The sequence below is a fragment of the Rhineura floridana genome, chromosome 1 (genome assembly GCF_030035675.1).
Source record: "Rhineura floridana isolate rRhiFlo1 chromosome 1, rRhiFlo1.hap2, whole genome shotgun sequence".
In the NCBI taxonomy this organism is placed as follows: domain Eukaryota; kingdom Metazoa; phylum Chordata; class Lepidosauria; order Squamata; family Rhineuridae; genus Rhineura; species Rhineura floridana.
In genome coordinates this window covers 44,915,631-44,939,570 of record NC_084480.1, presented here as the reverse complement: position 1 = coordinate 44,939,570, position 23,940 = coordinate 44,915,631, and the positions used below count along the sequence as shown (strand labels likewise).

At 42.4% G+C, this 23,940-nt stretch overlaps 1 protein-coding gene across 2 annotated transcripts in view; it reads left to right on the top strand.

Annotated features, from left to right (window-relative positions):
• Positions 1-21,652, top strand: part of CMYA5 (cardiomyopathy associated 5) — a 108,470-nt gene extending 86,818 nt beyond the window's left edge. For both annotated transcript variants that reach the window (XM_061619803.1, XM_061619793.1), the window contains exons 10-13: positions 4,767-4,900; positions 7,716-7,815; positions 12,846-13,019; positions 20,286-21,652. In XM_061619803.1, the coding sequence (XP_061475787.1) occupies positions 4,767-4,900; positions 7,716-7,815; positions 12,846-13,019; positions 20,286-20,538 (661 nt within the window). In that variant the 3' untranslated portion in view covers positions 20,539-21,652. The remainder of the gene's footprint in view (positions 1-4,766; positions 4,901-7,715; positions 7,816-12,845; positions 13,020-20,285) is intronic.
• The last annotated feature ends 2,288 nt before the right edge of the window (positions 21,653-23,940 follow it).

Sequence of the window (23,940 nt, the reverse complement as noted above, 5' to 3'; positions counted from 1 at the left end):
CTTACTAAAGTGTGTCTCAAAGGAGAAACAGATTGAACAAGCCCCCAAATGCTCTGCTGGCTTTGGTAAAATCTGGGCCAGAGTAGAGTGCTTGCTTCCTACCCTTGTCCCAGCCATCCTCTACTAGCTCTCTCCCGCTGAGCCCCTACAAAACACACTCCCCCCTTCCATTCTAAACATGACATTAGGGGGACCAGGAACATACAGAGAGGTTAAAAAGGAGGGATTTTCATAATTTTCCTCCTTTATTTTATCCCAGGTGAGCTGCTGGGACAGCAAAGCCTGGCTGCTGCAATTGCACTTGGGAGCAGGGATGAGGATGGGCATTTTCCTGCTTTGGGTCAGAAATATTTTCCAGGCTCTCCCAGTTTGGAAGTGTTGGGGAAGGGGAGGCAGCTTGGATCAGTTCCAAGCTGAAATGGGGAGAGCTTTGGGAATATCCTTCATTTCTGAGTTGCATGTGTAGGCCAGGGATGAGGAACATGTGGCCCTTTAGATGTTGCTTGACTACAACTCCCATCCCTCTCATAACCAACCATTGGCTGTGGTGACTGGGGCTGATGGGAGTTGGTTCAGCAACATCTGCTTCAGCAACATCTGGAGAGCTACAGGTTCTCTAGCCCTGATGGGGAAAAAACTAAATCATTTTTTTTTAAAAAAAACCTAAAGCTAAACCTGATTTAGGTTTTTTTCTCCCATAGACCTTTAATTGAACATGTGGTGTTCAGGGGCAGGACCTGCCACTGTAATTTCCCCCTTCTCACCTTCAACACATTGTCTGGCCAGGTGATCTTCTACTGATACCAGCCAGGAGTGCAAATGTTTACGTGATTGAAATTAGACATTTGCCTTGTTGAATAAGGGTTATTTGGTCATTTGCCTTGTTGACATACTATTCTTCATGAAACTGAGTTACATCTGATTATGTATTTTTATATTGATTCTAGGATAAGAGTGATAGAGCCTATAAATAGGTTTGGCGCAGGTCAGATTAACAGATGAATCTGAAAGTCTTTTAAATCCACTCTAGGAAAAAATAGCTCTTTGAAGAATATATTTCCACCTTTTTTTTTTAATGGGAAGGGGACATCAAAAAAGCCATATAATTGTACAGCCACAAGAGTGGCCGCATACTGTAGTCAGCTTGGATTTTTCGCATTCTGCAATGTTAAATTAAAAATACCCCCATGCCATTCTGATGCTTCCCTTAAGCTCATTTAAAACAAAACCTTACAAAACTTATAGTCCTGAACTCAGAAATGCTTGCTTATCAACCATCTAAATTTTCATGGTGATACAGAAAACAGTCAAAAAGAATCAAGAGTTCAAAGTGTAAAAAGAGAGAGAGAAAAAACAGATCCCTTTTGGAGTTTTTTCTGTCAGAGTTCTCATAATCTGTTGAAATTCATTAAAAATCAGCCATGTTCACAGAGTACCTGTAAGCCTATTACTGACCTTGCCTCATACTCTGACCTTAATCGTCTGCAGTTTAAAAGTTTAAAAAAATGTCTGGCAGATTTTTAATTAAAGAAATTTAGCATTCAAAGCAATTATAAGGCCGGGCATGCTCAGTAAGAACCGTCAGTGTTGTAAAAGTCTCTCTGGCTAAGAGGCACATGTTACCAAATTCTTCCAAGCTGCACAGTAAGTGGATTGGACTGTGAAAGACCAACCGAAATTGTATTTGCATTTTGACAAATTTGTAGGGCAGCACAATATCTCAACGGAGGTCATGTCTCCTGCTCCCCTAGTGCATTCACTATAGGTGCCCAATTTCCCTGCTTTTTAAAGTTTGATAGAAATATCTGTTGACTATAGGTACGTTCTTAAAGCACACGTTTTTTGCCTATTAGTGAATAAATGAGATGTAGCAACCAGTCCTTCGAAGCTCTCTAATGCAAAACTATGTTGATATTAACTACTGTTTGCTCAGCATAAGGAATGTAAGAAGTAAAATGATTTTGGCTATACTCATGCACAAGGCGTAATGCTTAAAAAAGAAATCAGCAACTAGCAGATATGCTTGTCATTATTCAGCTTCTAGTGCTATCTGGTGGAACACAGGTGAAAAAACAGCTTCTAATGTTCGAGTCAGACAATTGTTTTTAAGAACATTGATTTGTTTGCACAAAGCTTGTGCAGAGGTTAGATAGGCTTTATTGAGTGTTTGTTCTCATTTGCTGGGAGGTTATATGAAAATAAGCATTCTTCCTGATTTCTTTGTGAGGTGTTTATACATCATCTTATTAATCATTTGTTCATTCCGCACTATTCAGTGCTTTTCTCTGCCACTTTCATAACTGCAAAAAGTCAGTTTTTTTAATAAAGTGGATTTGTTGTACTAGGGTGGCAGACTGCTTTTAATCCACCTTAATTGTGTAAACCTAAATTTCCTAGAGTGGACATGAATTCCTCCCACAAAATACTGACAGTCTTGAGGTGCTCTAACTTTCATTTCTCTGAGAATCCTCTTAGGGAAGAATGGGAAATTTGTGCAACTTCTCCTTCCCAAGAAGCAAAGTATCTTGAACCTATGAAGTTGCTTTATTCTAATATAAGGTCCAAACTACACGCTAATATAATGGACCATCCCAGCGAATGCTTTAAAATATGCATAAATTATGCTGAAATCATTTACATCTGCTTATATTTACTTAGCATATGCTTAAGATTTACTGAAATAGCTTATAAAATCTGCTTCATGCATACGAGCCTAATAATCAGAAAAGGGAGTAGTTTAAAACTGCCCCTCTTTCCTCTGTCTCCTGACCAAAGCTGTAATTTTCCTGTGAAAGCAGCTGGAAGACATGGAGATAAGACATCTGGGCAGTACAACAACACTCAACTGCCAGTTTTAGGAGGAAGCTCCTTATATAGTATGGTTAACACTACCACATCCTACTAGTAGTTTACATTGAGCATTCTCACCATCTCTAGGAGAAGGCAGAAATGTCACTAGTGCCACTTCTAATCAGGGCCGGCTCCAGGCATGTTGGGGCCCTTGGGCATCAGCTTGCCCTGGGCCCCAGCGTGTGTGCGCATGCATGCACGCATGCGCCCCCCCACGTCCCCCCTACATGTCTCCTGTCTTTTACCATTGCCCTTAACGAAGATGGTGGCTGCGGTTTCCCTAAGGGGATGACGCCTCTGCCACCATCTCTCTCGCGCACCTCTGCCATCAACTAAGATGGCAGCAGGGGCTTCAGTACCTTAGGGAAACCGTGGCTGCCATCTTCATTAAGGGCAATGGTAAAAGACAGGGCAGGTAGGTGGGGGTGGGGTGGGGCGTGGGTTGCAGAAGGGGAGCAGAGGGGCAGCTGAGGGGCCCTTGGGCCAGTGCCCCACCTGGCCGCCCTTTAGAGCCAGCCCTGCTTCTAATAGACAGCATAATTGATAAGGCCATGGGAACAAATCTTCTCTTTGATAAGAAATGGTATAAAAGGCCAGGTTTTATAGCACTCATTACCCCTCAGCTCTGCTGGAGTGTGGGGTTGAAGAATGCAGGAGAACCATCCATCTATTCCATCCATGGTATCTGATGGGGATGTATTATGACATGTATTTCCATGTACTTTGTAACTTTGGCTCTGTAATATGACTTAGAATTTAACTCAGACCTTCATCTCTTGTAACTTGTTTTAACTAAGATGTGCCTTCAGTGTTGTTTACTTTGATGTTAAATGGCTATCCAGCAGCTTTTTTCATGCTGATCTGTATTTCTATTTTTCTGTTTCTGCAATGATGGCTGAGGCCACCTAGAATGCATTTTATTAGTTGTAGTGTGCAAGATATGAATAAATAGCATATATTATAAAGTCTGTTCTGCTGTCTGAAGTCTGACTCCCAAATAGAAAAATTCTAGTACATCCCACGACCCAAGAATTCTAGAGTGGGGTCTCCTCTATTCTCCGCCTACCCTGGACGACTGCTGTTGATAACCTGTGACCTTAAGTGAATGAATGTTCAACATACAAAGATTCTGTGTAGACATGGGGGAAGGGAGAAAGCAAGAACCCTCAGCCCTGTGCGTTCATTGGCAAGGGGACTGCTGATATCACTAGCTACTGCCAGCAGTTTCCCCACTGGCAGTAGTCAGCAGAAAGCCCCCGAATGGGGTGTTTGGGGACAGTGGGGCACCATAGCTGTCCCTGGAGCTGGTGTAGCAAAACGGGAGTGGGGAGGAAATGCCCTGGTTGCCTTTGGATATGGCAGTGAAAATGCCACTCTCCATCCCAGGCTCCTCATTAAGATTGCTCCAGTTATCCAGATCCAACCCATTATTTTGCTCCTCTTGACAGCATGAAAAATGGAACTAGCCAGAGACTGGGAACCTTCTTGGTTTCCATATATCTCTTAAATAAATCTGTATGTGGGGGGGAAGGGGTCTCCAAAGTCCATTCCCTGTTTTCGTGTTCATCCTTTTGGAAAGTCTCTCTTTCCAAAAGTATCTATAATGCAGTGTTGGGGGCAACCACATGGTTCCATGAACATCGTGGTGATATCTGGTGATTGACAGGTGAGTGTCCTGCTCACCTGTCAGTGGCCTGCAAGGGGCCAGATCCTGTTCCACATCCCTGCCATAATGGTTTATTGGGTAATGTCTTCTATTTTATGATAAAATGCTTTCCACCTTGTTCCTATGGTATGTGTTCCCCTGCTGGGAAACAAGCAACTTGAGGGACAGCAGTGATTTTTGAGTGAACAAACAGCTATGGATTTTCTTCTGCAGGATTCAGCGTACATTTACTATATACTATGTATTTCAGATCTCTGGCTGGAACTAAAAGACCTGAAATGAAAGTTCACCTAGAATCAAACATAAATTATTTCTTCTATGTGAGAGCAGTTAACATCTTCGGGACAAGTGAACAAAGTGAAGCCGCTCTCATCTCAACAAAAGGTAAATAAATGCTTTCTCTTTTCTCTTTTTTTCAAATTTATTTTCTTTATTTCACTGAAGTTGAACATGCAAAATCTGTCACATCCCAGGGTATTGATAACTGCTTTCTAACCAGTGGGAAAGGTAAGAAAATGCTCACAATCATTTCTATAGAATATATGACAGGATGATACTGTATATCCAGAAGTCACCAGTGTATTTAGGCACAGTGAAGACCCAACTGGGATATGATTGACACTGGCCAAAATCAGATGTAATTCACCAGATGTCATTGGAAAAATATCCAATGTAATACTGATGTTGTGCTGGCTGAGGCTGATGGGGGTTGTATTCCAAGACATCTGGAGGACCCTAGGGTTGAGGAAGGCTGTCTTAAACTGCTTCCAGACAGGTGTTATTGTGGGATCAGTGCTTCTCATGTATACATGATTCTTCCGGTGTCCCCACAATGCTGTTGACATCAAACTGGCAGCCTATGTCTTCCCCAATTTAATCTGGATTTACCCTTTAAGAAAAAAACCTTGCCAATGTCCCATTTGTAAAATCTCTGTGGCCCGTTGGAAATTAAACCCCATTCTACCTTGTTCATTCTATTTATTTCACTAAACAGATCTAAAGATTTAGAGCTGGTTCACATAGCCAGCAGCTCCCATTTGATAGCCTATTTGGATGTGTGGGCTGCCGTAGGCTTCTAACCTAATCGGGATTGGGTGGAGGTAAAAAGAAACAATATACTTTCTACTTCAAACGTTACATTCTGAAACAGAGTCATTAGAGTGTAATGTGACCACAACAGAAATATGCTACTTTGAGCACAGATGTGTGGATTGTGTGCAGCAATGCAAACCAAATGTACATTGATGGAGCAGAAAGCCTTTTGTGCAGAAAGACAGAGGGACAAAATGTACAAAACTCAGCATTGTATTGCATACTCTCATCTTGTCCATCTGGACTGGTGTATTTTCTGCAACCACATGAGACAGCAGGAGATGCTTGATCAAATTTTCCACTTTTAAAAGGTGAGTGGATGAAGATATGTAGCAGTTCAGGGCTATGAGCCTGCAGGAGGGGAGGTTAACTGTTCCCCTCCCCCCTGCCATTTTCCCAAACTGAACCCCCCCATCTGCTATTTTCCCTATGAAGCAAAACATACAGTTACAGATTCTGGCAGAACAATTTCGAAGTGAATACTGTAATATTGTATTTATGGATACATTGCACTTTTGGAGGTAAATTGGTTTGTGGTCACTTACTAAAATAAAGTTGTTAATGATCATAATATCAGAGACTGGTTTCTTTAAAAATTTGACAGTTGTGCAAGAAAAGGGTCTTCATGTATGTTGGGAGTAAACTAGCAATAAACCTGGATTCAAGGACTTCCACCTAACAGATCTCCCCCAGAGTCTTCTACTGTATTTAATATGATTGCAAAGTATGGACCATTCTCTAGTTCACATTTAGGCTACTTAACATTTCTGTCAGTGGAAGCTTGGTATGGGTTAGGTTATGGCAGGCAGTTCTTTGGACTTAGAACTGGAGGAATAGCTGATGTACTTTACAAAAGTCAGAGAAAAAAACAGGAGAAATACTACTGACACTGTATTTCTGAGGGTGGATTCAAGGCTTTAGCAATCACCATGTCTCTCATTCCTTATAGCAGAGGTGGGGGATTTGTGGCTCTCCAGATGTTTCTGGGCTAGAACTCCCGTCATCCCTAATTATTGGTCATGGTGGCTGAGGCTGATGAGAGATGAAGTCATAAGAACATCAGAAGAGCCTGCTGGATCAGGCCAATGGCCCATATCTAGTTCAGCATCCAGTTCTCACAGTGGCCAACCAGATGCCCATGGGAAGCAGCATGCAGGACCTGAGTGCAAGAACATTCTCCCCTCCTGCAGCTTCTGGCAACTAGTTTTCAGAAGCATACTGCCTCTGACTATGGAGGCTGAGCACAGCCATCATGGCTTGTAGCCATTGCCGGCCTTATCTTCCATGAAGTTGTCTAATCTTCTTTTAGAGCTATCCAAGTTGGTGGCCATCACTGCCTCCTGTGGGAGTGAATTCCACAATTTAACTAGGTGCTGCATGAAGAAGTACTTTCTTTAGTCTGTCCTGAATTTTCCAACATTCAGCTTCATTGAATGTCCATGAATTCTAGTGTTATGAGGGAGAGAAAAAATTCTCTATCCACTTTTTCCATGCCTTGCATAATTTTATACACTACTATCATGTCACCTCTGACTTGCCTTTTCTCTAAACTAAAAAGCCCCAAATGCAGCAACTTTTCTTCATAGAGGAATCACTCCATCCCCTTGATCATTCTGGTTGCTCTTCTCTGAACCTTTTCCAGCTCTACAATATCCTTTCTGAGATGAGACAACCAGTCCAACAACATCTGGAGGGCCACAGGTTCCCCACCCCTGATTTAGCATAAAGAAAATTGATCCAAGTTGGTAAGTTCAAATCAGACCAGTCAGTCTGGGGAAAAGTGAAGATTCATATACAAACCCCATTGCCTGAGTTCATTAGGACTATGGTGGCCTAAAAGTATATCTTTTCCAACTTCACCCTTGCCATGTATGAAGATAAGACCACTCCTGCGCGCAGATGAGAGCTGGCATAGACTTCAGTCCCTTATCACCAAGTGCAAATATCAATGTTTGTCTCATTTCAGAATTCCTTCTAGTAAATTCTGCATTACATTGTTTCAGTGACAGTGATTACTATAGACCTTACGGTTTTGTGATTCACTACAAATGAACATTTTAATCATCCCTGAAGTAGTGTCTTATTTCTATCTTATGAATCACAAAAGGAACTAGATTTCACATAATGAAAGAAGCAGCTCCCCCTGAATTACAAGTGTCGCCGAATGGAACTATGATATGCCTTCCTGAGAAATCTGAAGTCACCAGGTAAGTACTACTCATATATATTCCTCCTTACCATTGAACATTATTGTCAACAATGTGAAAATCTGTGCAGATTAGAGATGGGGAAGAAATTCAGTTCAGCTTGCATTTAAAGGCAAACCTACCAAATTTGTGTCGGTGCGTGCATATAGATATCATACAAGTAAGAAATTCTGGTGTCGAATAGATCCAGTGAATAAGCCAGGCCAGGCAAGTTTCTTGTAAGAGTCTTTACTGACAAAATACAAAACACAGTTCTCTCACTCCAAACAACTTTCCCCCACACCAGAGCTTCTGCAAGAGCAGCTTCTTATCTACCAGGTTGCCCTTGCCAACCACCTGCTGGCCTTGAGGAACCTGGCAACCCCTCTTGCTCTGTTTAACCTGTTTATTGCAGGTTTCATTCTCCTCCGAACAAACCTCTGTCTGTGAGTCACATAGATTGCACTACTGGCCAACAGCCCCCACCTGGGACTCACAGATCACAAACTACATTTATCTTCAGTTATACAGTACAATTCCAATACATATATATATATATACATATCTTTTTTTTGTTGGTTCCCTTTACAGTCTCTATTTCCATTTCAGGTTTGTTTCTTTATTCATACAAGTTTTACAGAGTCATTTATATCACGCACATTAAGCATCTGTACTAGAGATTGATACTTATCTTCACTGAGTGGTTTCGTCAGTATGTCTGCCAACATATGCCTTGTGTCACAGTATTGTAGCGTAATGACTCCCTGTTGTATACAATCGCGAATGTGGAAATATCGCACACTGATATGCTTCATTCTTTTTGTGTTAGCTTCCGATGTTGCCAATGCGATACAAGTCTGGTTATCCTCGAATACTGTTATGGGCAAAACAGTATTCACATGCACTTCTTGAGCAAGTTGTGCAAACCATTGGATTTCATTACAAGCTGCAGACAGACCCACATATTCAGCCTCAGCACTGGATGTTGCTACAATATTTTGCTTTCTGCTGCACCAATCCAGTACTGAGCCATGCAATCTAATTATAATGCCTGTTGTAGATTTTCGACTGGCTAGGTCTCCAGCATGATCTGCATCTACATAACAGTCTATGCCTCCTTGTTTCTGTGCTGACAGCATTAATCCCTTTGTTCTTGTGCCTTTCAGGTATCTTAGCACTCTTTTGACCCCAAGCCAATCATGTTCTGATGGTTTTTCAACTTTTCTACATAAAATGCCCACTGCATTGCATATATCTGGTCTAGATACCTTTACAAGGAATTGCAGTTTCCCTATAACATGTCTGTAAAAATCTGGCTTTTCATATGCTTTGTTGCATACTTCTTGCTGGAATGAAACTGTCATTGGTGTACTCACAGGATTGCATTCACTCATGCCACAAGTCTCTAGCAGACTATCTATCTTCCCTGTCTGCAATAGGGCAAAACCACCATCAGTAGTGCGTATTATTTCTGTTCCTAGATATTGTGCAACTGGCCCTAGGCGCTTTGTATCCACTTGCTGTTGTAAGCTATCAAAGAACTGTCTTTCTTCTGCTTCTCCCGGGCAAAAAAACAGAATGTCATCAACATAAATAGCACAATACGTTTTCTTGCCATTTATGCTTTTCACATACATGCACGTATCAGCAACACATCTGGAAAAACCCATATCTTTTAACACTTCATCCAATCGCGTGTTCCAGCACCTCGCACTTTGACGCAAGCCATACAATGATTTATGTAATTTACAAACTAAGCCTGGTGTTTCGGTGAACCCTGCTGGCTGTTCCATGTAAATGTCTTCTGTTAACACTCCATGAAGAAAGGCAGTGCTAATATCATAGTGGAACACCTGCATTTGACTTATAGCAGCAATCTTTAGTAACAGCCTGATTGATTCGAATTTTACTACAGGCGCGAACACATTATCATAGTCAGTGCCATAAATCTGTGTGTAGCCCTTCGCTACTAAGCGGGCTCTATATCTTGTGACTATACCTGCACTATTCCTTTTTCTCTTAAATATCCATCTACATCCCACAGCCTTTTTTCCTTCTGGCAATGTACATAGTGACCATGTTTGGTTTTTCTTTATGGCATTTAGTTCTTCTTGCATTGCAGCCTTCCACTTTTCTTGCTCAGCATGAGGTAATTGAGCAATATCAGCCAAATTAGAGGGATCTCCTGATGTATTGATTGAGGCTGAAACGTCCTCCTGGGATGGTTGTTCTACAGCACATTTCTTCACAGCAACTTGTTTAATATCATGTACCTGTCTTATGAATGCACCCTTTTTGACATATTTTGGTTCATCAAGCTTGCTCTCTACCATAAACATTTGGTTCTGTAATTTCCCTTGCATACAGATTTCACCATCTTTTCTCACAAAACATCGATTCCCTTCAAATGTAATTTTACAACCTATTTGAGCTAGTTTTCTCACCGATAGTATGTTATATTTTAAACCAGAAACTAATAACACATCTGTCAATATAGTTCTCAAATTACTTAACTTGAGCGTGCCTCTTGCAATTGCGTCCTGATCCGTCAGCCAGATAAATCTTCTCTTGCACTGGCTTTGATGTGTAAAATAGAGTCTGTGATCAGGCAATTAGACGCTCTGCTGTCGAGAAGCCATTTAGAGTTAATTAGTTTATTGTCCTCCTTAGTAATAAAGTTCACGCTTGGTTTCCGATGTCCAAAGTCCCTGTTATTTCTCTTCTTACTTAAACAATGTCTCTGTATATGTCCTCGGAACCCACAAAAATAACATATTTTATTCTCTTGCCTGTTTCTTTGATATTGTGGTTGTTGTACAGCCTCAGTCTCTTTTAACTCAGTCCTCTTACTCTCTTGTCTCCTATTCCATTCTTGTTGAAGTTTCTGTTCTACAAAGTCCAGAGATAAAGTTCCGTCTGGTAAAGTTTCCAAACTAGAGACCAGTACATCCCATTTTCGATCAAAAGAAGATAACAGTATATAGACCATCTGAATGTCACTATGATGTACTCCTCTATCTTGAAGTTCAGCAAATAATCTACGAAATTCAGCCAGATGCTCTGTCATAGTCACTTCATCTGTAAAACGCATCTGATAAAGCTTCCGCGCTAAACACAGCCGGCTCCCTGCGGTTTGCTGCACATGAGTGGCCCTTAGCTTCTCCCACATTTGATTAGCTGTCGGCTCATTACTCACCAGCAACAGTTGAGAATCAGACAGCCCCAGAGTAATAAAAGCCTTCGCTTTCTCGTCTTTCTTCATCCACGCTGCTGAAGGAGCTGCCGGAGGGGGGTTTTCTACGACATTCAAATCTTCTTTAATCAGAACTGCTCTCATTCTCCATTTCCAGCTGGAGTAGTTTACAGCATTCAGTCTCTCCATCGGCATCCCGGATGACAGGTTTACAGCCATGTTGTCCACTCTTTACTTGCCTCTTTCTTGCACTTTCTTTTCTCTGCGACAACGTCACGTAAACGACACTTGAACCCCTTACTTTGTGTGGTACGCTGGGCCCATAACCCCTGTCGGTGCGTGCGTATAGATATCATACAAGTAAGAAATTCTGGTGTCGAATAGATCCAGTGAATAAGCCAGGCCAGGCAAGTTTCTTGTAAGAGTCTTTACTGACAAAATACAAAACACAGTTCTTTCACTCCAAACGACTTTCCCCCACACCAGAGCTTCTGCAAGAGCAGCTTCTTATCTACCAGGTTGCCCTTGCCAACCACCTGCTGGCCTTGAGGAACCTGGCAACCCCTCTTGCTCTGTTTAACCCGTTTATTGCAGGTTTCATTCTCCTCCGAACAAACCTCTGTCTGTGAGTCACATAGATTGCACTACTGGCCAACAATTTGCACTTTCTAAAACAACATGGGAGCCAAAACACAACCATGCTTTGAAATCTGCACTTCTCTGAATTTTGCAAACCAGTTCTCCAGCAAAGTAATATGCCCCAAAATGCATATACTTACTCTAGTATATGCATTTTTTATACAGTACTTGGCTGGAGAAATGCATTGCAAATTCAATGTGTGTGTAGAAATTCATATATTAGTGAAAATAACATATGCAAATTCATTATATTAGAGAAATTTGCTTTGCAAAAATGTGTATTTTAGACAAAAATGTGTTTATTGGGATAAATTCACACTAAAATGCTGGTGAATGGTCATGAGGATTTTTTTTAAATTCTGCAAATTGCTGCAGCAATGGAAAGAACTGGATTTAAGGTTGGAAAAATGTGAAACTGAGAGAACCGAAATTGACAGGTTCACCTACCCTTAGTACCTATTAGACTGTAAAAGGGGATTTACAGTCTTCATTAATATAGGGAAAGGAGAGATGAAGGGAAATGTATTTTTCTTTATAATTTGAGTTCAAGGTACTGTTGGGGTAAGGAGCAGCTCTACCATTAGGCAGAGTGTGTCAACTGCCTCAGGTGGCAGATGCTGTGGGATAGCCCTAGCAAGCCATTGTTCCACAGCATGACAAGAGCCCAGGGCACATTGATGCAAGCCATTTCCCCTATTATAATGCATTTTTGCACATTAGTTTTGCTAATATCCACATTTTGTGCACACTTTCTCCCTTCTCCTAATCTATAAATTTTTGCAAACTGCATGGCAAAATTCAGAGAGGTGTGAATTTTGAATGATAGCTGCATTTCAGTTCATGCATTGGCTTTGGAAGTAGAAATTAAGTAGATTCACAAACAAATTTCTTCCCAATCCCTGAGAGTGCAACAATTTCAAAAGTGCCTGATTGTTGGGAGATCTCTCTTTTCTTGTTGCTAATCTGGCTGGATTAAAAACAAAGCAAAGCATCTAACCCTGAATATAAGGGTGGACAATGGACAGATTTCAATTTGCATGTATTTAACAGATCCCTGATCAAACAAGCAGATAAATACAGGCTAATTTCTTCTTTTGAGAGAGGTGAAATCTCAGTGTTACTTGTGAGATCTAGGGCACTGAACCTTTCTGATGCCAAAGGTTCAAGCTGTCCTTTCATATTCTAATGCTACATTTGTCTCTGTTATCTGTGTGTGCAGCTTCTCACCAGTGTTGGGCGAACTCTTGTCTGCTCATGGATGGCACTATTGGGAAACCACTGTAAGTGGCTGCTCGGCTTACAAGGTTGGGATCTGCTACTCCACTGTACCACAAGACAGCATCCTGGGGGAGAACAATACTTCCTGGTGCTTGCATTGTCCTAGCAAGACAAGGTAATGAAGGGCAGTTCATTCTAGGAAAATAGTTGTGAAATTATATGCCCTTTCCCATCTGTTCATTCTCCACCCTTTCCCTATTTGTGTCTGTGTGTGTGTTGCTTTTCTCATTGTAAAACATTGGAAGATGCTTGCCTGTTTTTAAAAGCTGCATAGCACTTATAATAATAATAATTTATTAATAATTGTCATACTTATGCATACATCAAGATTCCCCCAGATATGTTGGAAAGAAGCTCCCTTTTGTTTGTGGATGATGTTGTTTTGCCCACAAAATGATTGGCTTGGAGTCACCAGAGTTGAGCATTAGAGAGAGATGTAAATAGTGATATGTTACCTTGGAGAACAGCTTGGATGTTATGGAAAGTGGCAAGAAGCATATGCACAAGTGACGTTGAAAGGAGGAAGTCTTTGGACATCTCCTTGCGCACCCCCTAGATCAGCCTTTCCCAACTAGCGGGATGTTGTTGGACCACAATTCCCATCTTTCCTGACCATTGGCAATGCTGGCTGAGGCTGATGGGAGTTGTGGTCCAGCAACACCTGGTGGCCCACTAGTTGGGAAAGGCTGTCCTAGATGGTGAGATGAGCAGGCTGTAGATATAGGGACAGCTCATACATCTCAGCCAGGAGTGTAGACATCTGGGGTCTCAGACCCTTTACTTTTTTGACAGCAGGGTCCCAGCTGGGCCCCAATGTCCCCAGCATCCTACAAGCCAATCAGCATCAAAGGGCAGTGTGTTAGCCATTGAGAAGAGTGTTCTAACATGCTTCCTTGTCCTTTCCTGCTGATTTGAGCATATCAGAGTGAAAGGAGGTGAGTTGGCCATTGAGAAGACACATCTCAGTAGCTAACCCACTCCTGTTTCATCCTGATTTGCTCCTAAGGACGTCTGTTGTTGAGGGAGAAGGCAAGTGCAGGAAGGGCTGAGGTGGGTGGAGATTATGACAGAGAGCAAGCGAGTGAGGAGGTGTGGCTGTGAGGGGGCATGGCATGACTGTCATGAAGGGACTCTGTACTTCTGAATTTGCCACTAAATTACTGAGGGGAAATGTACAGATTCCCCCTTAAGATGTTACACTCGGAAAATAGAAAATGCATGTTTAATTGCAAAATAATGTCTAACACCACTTTAATGCTTGAATCCTCAGTGTACAACTGGAGGCAGCAGGATCAGGTTCATGGTACATTGGGAGGAGGATGAACCCTTTTCCTGTGCACTATAATTTGCTAAAATTGCTCTCATTTTCCCCGCCCCCAAGCTGCTGATAGCCCTAGGAGAGAAACTTCAATTGGCATCAAGTTCCCATTTGCAACAACACTGTGAAGTAGGCCCATTACAATTCCATTTACATTTCCAGTTCCATTTGGGGTAATGAAGCTGAACGCCACTGACTTAAGATCACAGTGGCTCAAAAGAGATTCCATGACAAGATTCTGCTCCTGCTTTTCTGGATAGCACAACTTTCATCAACTGAAATAGGAGCACAGATCTGGAATTTGTAAGTGTAATGAATACTCCAACCATAAGACCCACCTGTCCATTTCTTGGTCTGATTTTCCTGTATATATGATACATTTCTACCACAGCTGCTTCACTCGAGGTTATCTTGATGATTTAGCTGGTGACAGGGTGAAGGAGAGGACTTTTTTTGGAGAAAATCCAGGGCTCTGAAACTCTGGATGATTGGTGGCTGGGAACAGTGCTCTAATGATATACTCTCTGTCCTTTACACTGGCAGATAAGGTTACACTGTGAGTGCTTTTCAGCCTTCCACTTTCCATAATCTGATCAGGAGTTTTAGTATAACAGTCATAATCATCAATGGCAGGTGGTAGTTAATGCTTCTAAGTTGCATTTCAAGGTGTCTGTTTCCTGATGAATTTTTTAGTTATGTTACACATTTCAAGTGTTCAAAGTGTATCTTATAAATTATCTCAGGAATCCTTGCAATGGCTCTGTACAACCGATCAGCATCATTAGTTCTGTGCAAATATTTATTTCTATATTTTATTTTATTTATTTATTATTTGATTTATATCCCGCCCTTCCTCCCAGCAGGAGCCCAGGGCTATATAAAACTGTGTGCATGGAGATGGCGTGGCAGTGGGGGATGGGAACTGCTTTCTCTGGCCCTTCTGCTCATCTCTATGCATTCACAGTGTGGTTTGCACAGGAGCCTATGTGCATGTACCCAAATGCATAGAGGCTTTCTATGTACAACGAGTGCATTCTGACATAACTTATCATGATTGGGATGGTTCACCATGATTGGAACAAGCCTAGGCAATCCTTGGACCCATGTATTCCTTCCTTCCCTCTTCTCTTTGAGCATGGCTTCAAGGAGAAGTTTGGAAACTTTCACTTCCGTTTTTGATTAATTGCAGCATGTCCAAACCTATCAAACTGAGGTTAATCTTAACTATGTTTTGTTGAAACAAACCAACTTCAAACCATGGGCTATGAAGTTGACTTTTTTTCAACAAACCATAATTAAGATTAACCACAGTTTGGCATTTGGAAGTGACACTAAAGCCTGCAGTATCCTCCTCATGATCATGCCAGAAGGAGAGGGTAGGAAGGAGAGTGCGAGCCCAGTGCTTTCCTGGGCTTCCTCCCATCACATTGATACTATGATGATGTATGAATGCATCATTCACCCTCCAATTCTCAGTGTATGGAGTGTGCGTAAGCAGCCTATGCGTGTTGAGGTGTGTGAGTATCCTCTGCAAGCGGCATCCTGAAACTATGAAAGATGAGAATGGGGCCAGCAAGCGCAATCCTGTTCCTACGTGGAAATGAATGACTGCACAAAGTTATGATGTCAGTGTTTCGGGCGAGGAGAGACTAAGGCTGAGAAAAGAGTGGTCTGCCTGTTTATCAGTGAAGTAAAAGTTGGAATAAAAGGTCATCCATCCAGAATGGCCTCATTCTTATGCTCTGCTTCTTTTAGGCCCGTCAGCTGATGTCACTTAATTAATCATTTGGCTTTCAATCAATTACACTGAAATAAATCCCAGAGGAGCTGCCATGTTAGTCTGCTGCAGCAAAAGCAACAGAGGCTCTTGTGGCACCCCAAAGACTAACACGTTTTATTATGGCATAAGCTTTCATGGACTAGAGTGGACCCTAATGCAGTAATAAAATTTGTTAAGTCTTTAAGGTGCCACAAGATTGTTTGTTAAATTGAAATAAATGTGCATATTATAGCAAAGCATTTACAATGGGTGCCTTTTTGATGCTGCTGAAGGAAAGGCCACATCTTCAACTATTTTGAGGAACAGTTATTTTGTCCTGTAAGTTGGGAATAAGGAATGCTCTTTTGTGTTCAACACACCACAGAATCGACATCTAAAATTAATAATTGCAATTCCATCACTACGGTGGAAGATCCAAAGTTAAAAGATAAATTCTCATTGCTTTTAGCCTTCTGTTGCTTGTGATATTCACCTTGAAATGCAAAATATCTGCTCACTTACAACAGAAATTGCTAGTAAAATCCATCTTAGTTTTTTTCATCAAGCTTGGCACAGGAAGCGACTCTCTTTGGGGGGTGGAGGACCACACACTAAAACAAATGACAGAAAATGGCACTTGGAATCCTCTGGCTCTTTCGAAATGAATATACAAATACACTGAATTGGCCAAATGACCATTAGAATGCATTAAACCAACGGTGATGGATTGCTTGCTTATATTGTTGTTTTTAGGGACCGTCTCCAAATCAGCAACTGGGGAAAAAATTGTCCTTCAAATGGCTATTGAAATTCATTGGCGTAGGCTGGATCTGGATAAATTGCCTTCCCATCATTCTCTCCTCCCAAAAATCAACTGAGTATGGGAATGGTATTCATAGGCATGCATTGAGATAACTTGGATCCTGCTAAATTGTCTGGGCTGGCCCTACCATGAGACAGAGTGAGGTGGCCATCTTAGATGGCAGCTGTTGAGGAGCTATGGTGGCAGTCCCTTGGTCATTTCTTCTCAGCCACCTGGTCATGCTTCTCTGTTGGCAGAGCTGTGTGTACCGTACAGCCTGCCCTGCACCTACTAAGCTAGCTTGTTGCCTTAGATCAACCTTTCCCAACCAGTGTGCCTCCAGATGTTGTTGGACCACAACTCCCATCAGCCTCAGCTAGCATTGCCAATGGTCAGGAAAGATGGGAATTGTGGTCCAACAACATCTGGAGGCACACTGGTTGGGAAAGGCTGCCTTAGATGCAGTGGAATATTCTATCCCGGGGCTGGTGAACCTTTTTGGCCTGGGTGGCCAGGTCCTTATCTGTTCCCCCTGACAGGCCAACACTCACAGGTGGGTGGGAAAACCCACCTGTCAATCATCTGATATCATAATAACATCAGAAGAGCAACAGGTGAGTTGACCCACCCATTTGTCAGACTCCCTTGCACAGCACTTCCCAAGCGCCTGACATTGAGGGGCTTTGTCAGTCCAATGCTTAGCAAAGACCCAAGGCTTTCTACAGAGAGCAGCTGTGCAGTTGAATTGCTTATTAAGAACTCCGCTACACTGTTGATCCAGCACGCTTGAACACACAGTCCATCAACTGCTTTCTGCAGGGATTGGCTGATCAGTTGAATTCCCCATGGGGAACTTGGTTGCACAGCCAATCCAGCTGCATGTCTACCTGCCTCACACCTTATATCATGTATGATGTCAGATGTGGGGCAGGTAGGTGTGGTTTGGGGGGGAATGACCTTGCAGGCCAAATTTGCCCCATGAGCCAGAGGTTCCCCACCCTTGTGCTATCCTGTCACTATTGAAATATTCAGCTGCTAGTCCTGCTGGCTTCTGTATGTGGAATGGGGAGAGGGTACCATTCCTTTTTCTAAGGAAGCAAAATGTCTTGGGCTGGCCCTGTAAATTGCCTGTGTGCTTTGCTGCCTACCTTGTCAATGAACTATTTTTATTTATTTATTTTATTTTATTCGATTTATATACCGCCCACAGCCCGAAGGCTCTCAGGGCGGTGCACAACATAGGATAAAATACAATAAAATCACAAAAACAGTAGAGCATAAATATTAAACAATAAACAACCTAATATACGTTAAAAGCTTAAAAGATAGATTAAAATGCCTGGGAGAATAAAAAGGTTTTCACCTGGCGCCGAAAAGATAAAAGTGTAGGAGCCAGGCGGACCTCATCAGGGAGACTGTTCCATAATTCGGGGGCAGCCACTGAAAAGGCCCTAGATCTTGTTACGACCCTCCGAGCTTCTCTGTGAGTCGGAACTCGGAGGAGGGCCTTAGATGTTGAACGTAGTGAATGGGTAGGTTCATATCGGGAGAGGCGTTCTGCTAGGTATTGTGGTCCCGCGCCGTGTAAGGCTTTATAAGTCAAAACTAGCACTTTGAATTTAGCCCGGAAACGGATAGGTAGCCTGTGCAAACGAGCCAGAGCAGGTGTTATATGTGCGGACTGCCTAGTCCTCGTCAGCAGTCTAGCAGCTGCGTTTTGCACTAGCTGTAGTTTCCGAACTGTCTTCAAAGGCAGCCCCACATAGAGCGCATTGCAGTAATCCAATCTAGAGGTTACCAGAGCATGCACAACTGAGGCGAGGTCATCGCTTTCCAGATAGGGACGTAGCTGGGCTACCAACCGAAGGTGGTAGAACGCATTCCGTGCCACCGAGGCCACCTGCGCCTCGAGAGACAGGAATGGATCGAAAAGAACCCCCAAGCTACGAACCTGTTCCTTCAGGGGGAGTGTAACCCCATCTAGAACAGGTTGAACATCCACCATCTGGTCAGAGAAGGCACTCACCAACAGTGTCTCAGTCTTGTCAGGATTGAGCCTCAGTTTATTAGCTCTCATCCAGTCCATTATCGCGGCCAGGCAGCGGTTCAGCACATTAACAGCCTCACCTGAAGAAGATGAAAAGGAGAAATAGAGTTGCATGTCATCAGCATACTGGTGACAACACACTCCAAAACTCCTGATGACCGCACCCAGCGGCTTCATGTAGATGTTAAAAAGCATAGGGGACAAGACCGATCCCTGCGGGACTCCACAATGGAGAGTCCAGGGTATCGATCCATACTCCCCAAGCCCTACCCTCTGGAGGCGATCCACCTAGTAGGAGCGGAGCCACTGCCAAGCAGTACCTCCAACTCCCAGCTCCGTGAGTCTCTCCAGAAGGATACCATGGTCGATGGTATCAAAAGCAGCTGAGAGATCAAGGAGAATCAACAGAGTAACACTCCCTCTGTCCCTCTCCCGACATAGGTCATCATACAGGGTGACCAAGGCTGTTTCAGTGCCAAAACTGGGCCTAAAACCGGATTGAAACGGATCTAGATAATCGGTTTCATCCAAGAGCACCTGGAGCTGGCTGGCAACCACCCGTTCTAAGACCTTGCCCAGGAATGGAACATTCGCTACCGGTCTATAGTTGTTCAAATTATCTGGGTCCAGGGAAGGTTTCTTCAGGAGTGGTCTCACTACTGCCTCTTTTAAGCAACTAGGGACCACTCCATCTCTCAAGGAGGCATTTATCACTTCCCTGGCCTAGCCGGCTGTTCCAACCCTGCCAGCTTTCACTAGCCAAGAGGGGCAAGGATCCAGTACAGAGGTGGTTGCACGCACCAGTCCAAGCACCTTGTCAACGTCCTCAAGCTGTACCAACTGAAACTCATCCAATAAATGAGGACAAGAACTACATTTCCAAATGGCCATTCCAAGCATTCATATTCCCCACACATGAAATGCACCGAAGGATAGCAATGCTGCTATGCCATGATGTAGCATCATTTCAAATGGCACTGTTGGGGGGGGGGAGATGGTTGTTCTAGCTGGGTAGTGGGGACAGCCATTCCCACCCCCAACAATGCCCATTAGAATTATGCTACATCGTTTTGTACTCGAATGATTTATCCATAGTAGTCAGAAGAAAGAAAGCACTGAAGATCATCTGCAACCAAGGAGTACACCATTCACCCAGCTCCAGAGTCGATCTTTCGTACGTCCGAGCATGGTAACAGTATAGTAAGGTGTAGCTGGTTCCAAAACCATTGCAATATGGCTACAGATTGCTCAGTACCAGATAATACTCCCTTATTTTCACCACAGCCCTGATATATACCAGAGGAGGAGCATCCTAGTATGTGATAATGTACATGTTAAAACTTTACAAACTAAAGGTCTTCATTTGTTAATGTCTGGAAGATAAAATATATGGAAGAAAATTCTGTGATACCTGTGCAATTGATTGTTGTTGACTTAATGTCCCTGTCTCTGCAGTTTCATATATAAAGTCCTCCATAATGGTGAAATTAGTGAAGTTATTGTGACGGAACAACCAACCAGGATTGGCATTCTGCTGGACTATACTGCCGGAAGACTCTTATTTTTCAACGCAGAAAGAGGGCAAGTACTCTTTGCCATCAGGCAGAAATTCACCAATGCTGCTCACCCTGCCTTTGTGTTGGAGCAACCAGGAGTACTTAACCTGCATACAGGCATGGAGCTTCCAGAGTTTGTGAAGCAAAGCTAAAAAGTTTTCTTTTGAACTACCTGCAAGACAAAAACAAATTAGAATTTGCTAAAAAGGCTTGGGATGGTCTTTTCCCCCTTCTCCTTCTCCTAATAGAAAGATCATTAGCCAGAGAAGTGCTCTGTGAACTCATTGGCCTCAATCATCCTTTCATCATCCTTTCCTCCTCCTCAACAGCAGCTTCTCTACACTACTTCATAAAGTACTTTTTACATTTGGGGGAAGTTTCAAAAAGCAGATCAAGGGAGCTGCTGTTAGGAACAAAAGTGTAATGCTTTTCACAGATTGCACACGTAACCCACCCACACACTTCCAAGAACTCCCTGGATGATAGCCAAATCTTTTCTGTAGCTGTTTTTATTTACTGGACCGATGTGCACAAGAGGTGCAAACACACACAGAAGAGCCATAGCTCACTGGTAGAGCATCTACTTTGCTTGCACAAGATACCAGGTTCAATCCCCATCATCTCTAGGTAGGACTAGGAGAGACCTCTCTCTGAAACCCTGGAGAGCTGCTGCATTCATTATAGACAACACTGGGCTAGATGGACCAATGATCCATCTATATGGACTCAGTAGAAGGGAGCCCCCTATATTCCTAGTTAATACACAGAAACGCAAATAAGTTCTCTTTACACTTATTACTTTCTATGCACTCTGTGATGTATACTCAAGTCTTTCCTGAAGCAATATATATATTCCTGCACTATTCCAAGGCATTTTAATGGGTTCTACCAAAAAGACATTTGTGGGAGGATTGTGCCTATTGGCCCCAATCCAGCTATTAAAGAATTGACCCACACAGGGCTACCTCCAATTAAGATAGTTGGTGCTGCCAGAATCTGGGGAGAGTTTCCACCCACCCCCTCCCAGCTTTTGACCAAGTTAACACTCATATATGACACTAACAACATTGGCCATCTTGATTTCAGTTACACTCATTATTCTTGATTGGTAAAGTACCTAATCTGCTAGGATGTGTGTACATAAAAGGCTGGTTTCTTATGTGCTTTGGCCTAACAGTTACGGCCTAACTATATCAGGGCAGTTGTTAGTAGGAAAATTATTCTAATACTGTTTTAATGGTATATGATATTAAAATATCTAAATAATATTTTATTTTCAGTGTCATTGCTCAGAAAAACAATAATCAGAGCTTTTTTAAAAAATGGAAGACATTTCTGCTATATGAACATACGGTCTTAGTTTTCTGAAATCACTTTTGCTGATGGCAATGGGTGTTTATTGTAGTATCAGTACTGATCACGTATTCAGTTTTTTCACAGCATCCACATGGTGTTGTTGGCATCAAAATGACAGCCTGTATTCCCCACCACCAGCAGCCATTTAATCTGGATTTACTCTTTGCAGAAAATCTGATAAATTAAAAAAAAAAAACACCCTGTTGCCAACATCCCATTTGTGATATTAAGCTCCCATCTGGAAGAACCCTAAAAATGCAGGGAAATGTACTTGGTTTCACCAAGCGTTTCATACAGAGGGTGTCCAGCCTTGATCTGCTATTCATAATCCCACAGCAAGGAGACCTACTACCCAAGCACCTGATGATGTTCCACCTTTTGTTCCTTTTAGCATCTTTGTTAGGGTTGATCTTGCAGAAATGCCTGTATCTCATTTAAGAGGTAGAGACTTCCTGTGATTAACCGTATGCCTCATGTTCTCCCTCTTCCCAGCCTCTGTCCTACCCCTACTCCTTTGTTGATGGATTTTGTTTCTTACACTGAATTTGCGATATGGTACCTGGACACTCACTCACATTGGCTTGGATCCTAACTAGTCTTCTGCAAAAACAAGGGCTCCTTCCATTCATGGTCAGCAATGAGATCCATCAGAGGATCTGACAGACAAAAGGGGGTATGCAATTTTCAATTATTCTCCCTTCCTTCTGCAGCCCTCTGTGCTGCTCTGGAGGATCCCTTAACCCTCCCCAGCAGATTGTTGAGGGGGGCACATGAGGCTTCAGGGGGAAGCGGAACTGGTAAAACTCACCTCTCTTCCAGCACTGAAAAAATCTGTCTCTAAATATTCATATTAACAATAATTGTACTGATATTTCCTTTCATTTATTGGTATTTACTTTCAAAATATTGATATTTCCTGTAGAATTATATGTATTTCCTTTACAATTATATATATTTCCTTTAAAAATATGGATTTGAATATCCATAATTTTGAGAGGGGAAAAACAGATCAGTAAAAGCAGCGGATAGCGGACAAATAACAAATTCAAGTCTGTTAGGTTGATGGAATGCTTTTGAACCAGCACTGGCCAACAAATCCCATCCCTACCCAAGACTATTGTTAATTGTTACAGCTAAGTTCCTTTTAAGCATTAGCTAAAACCCTAGTCACTTTATCAGCTGCTGACCCAGTCTTAACATTTGCCCCTTGTATGGTCAGATATGTTCAAACTACTGTATCTGCTTAATTGGGATCGAGTTGTGCATTGCCATATTTGTCCTGCCTGCATTTGCAGGAGGAAGTAGTTGGTATAAATAGCAAATATGTGAAAATAAATACCTGGTCAACAAGAGAAAAAATGAAATGAGTACAACCTGTATAGGACTGCCTCAGATGCAAACTCAAGGGGCCTAAGCAAAATAATTTTCACATTGGTGTTTAAACCAGTATAGTCATCTATACTGAACAGTGTAGTCAGTGTGGTGTAGTGGTTAGAGTGTTGGACTAGGACAGCCTTTCCCAACTAGTGGGCCACCAGATGTTGTTGGACCACAACTCCCATCAGCCTCAGCCAGCATTGCCAATGGTCAGGAAAGATGGGAATTGTGGTCCAACACCATCTGGTGGCCCACTAGTTGGGAAAGGCTGGACTAGGACCTGGGAGACCAGAGTTCAAATCCCCATTCAGACATTAAGCTCACTGGGTAACCTTGGGCCAGTCATTGCTTCTCAGCCTAACTTACCTCACAGAGTTGAGGATTAAATGAGGGAGAGAACATGTGTGCCACCTTGAGCTCCTTGGAGGAAAGGTGAGATATAAATGCTATTCATCATCATAATTTTTAAAAATTATCATCATAATTTAAAAATCCAGGTACGTAGAGTTATCTGGTTTAAACAATATAAAAGTCCTTTTCTCATCTAATGGAGAGACTTCCCAGCTTCACTGTCTACTTTTGTAAAGAACATTTTATCCAAGTAGCATTCTTCCATCCTCTAAAAAGCCTTGTTGGCTGGCCTGAGCTTTCAGAATGACCCAAGGCTTTCAGAATGACCCAATGACAAAATCATTTCAGAGGAATCTTAAATTACAAAGAGGGCTCATTTAAGGAAAACAGAATAGAACATACAATAAAGGATGTACGAAAGCTAGTTAAGCAGCCTCGCTGTGATTCTTATATAGGAGTGTTGTCAAGCC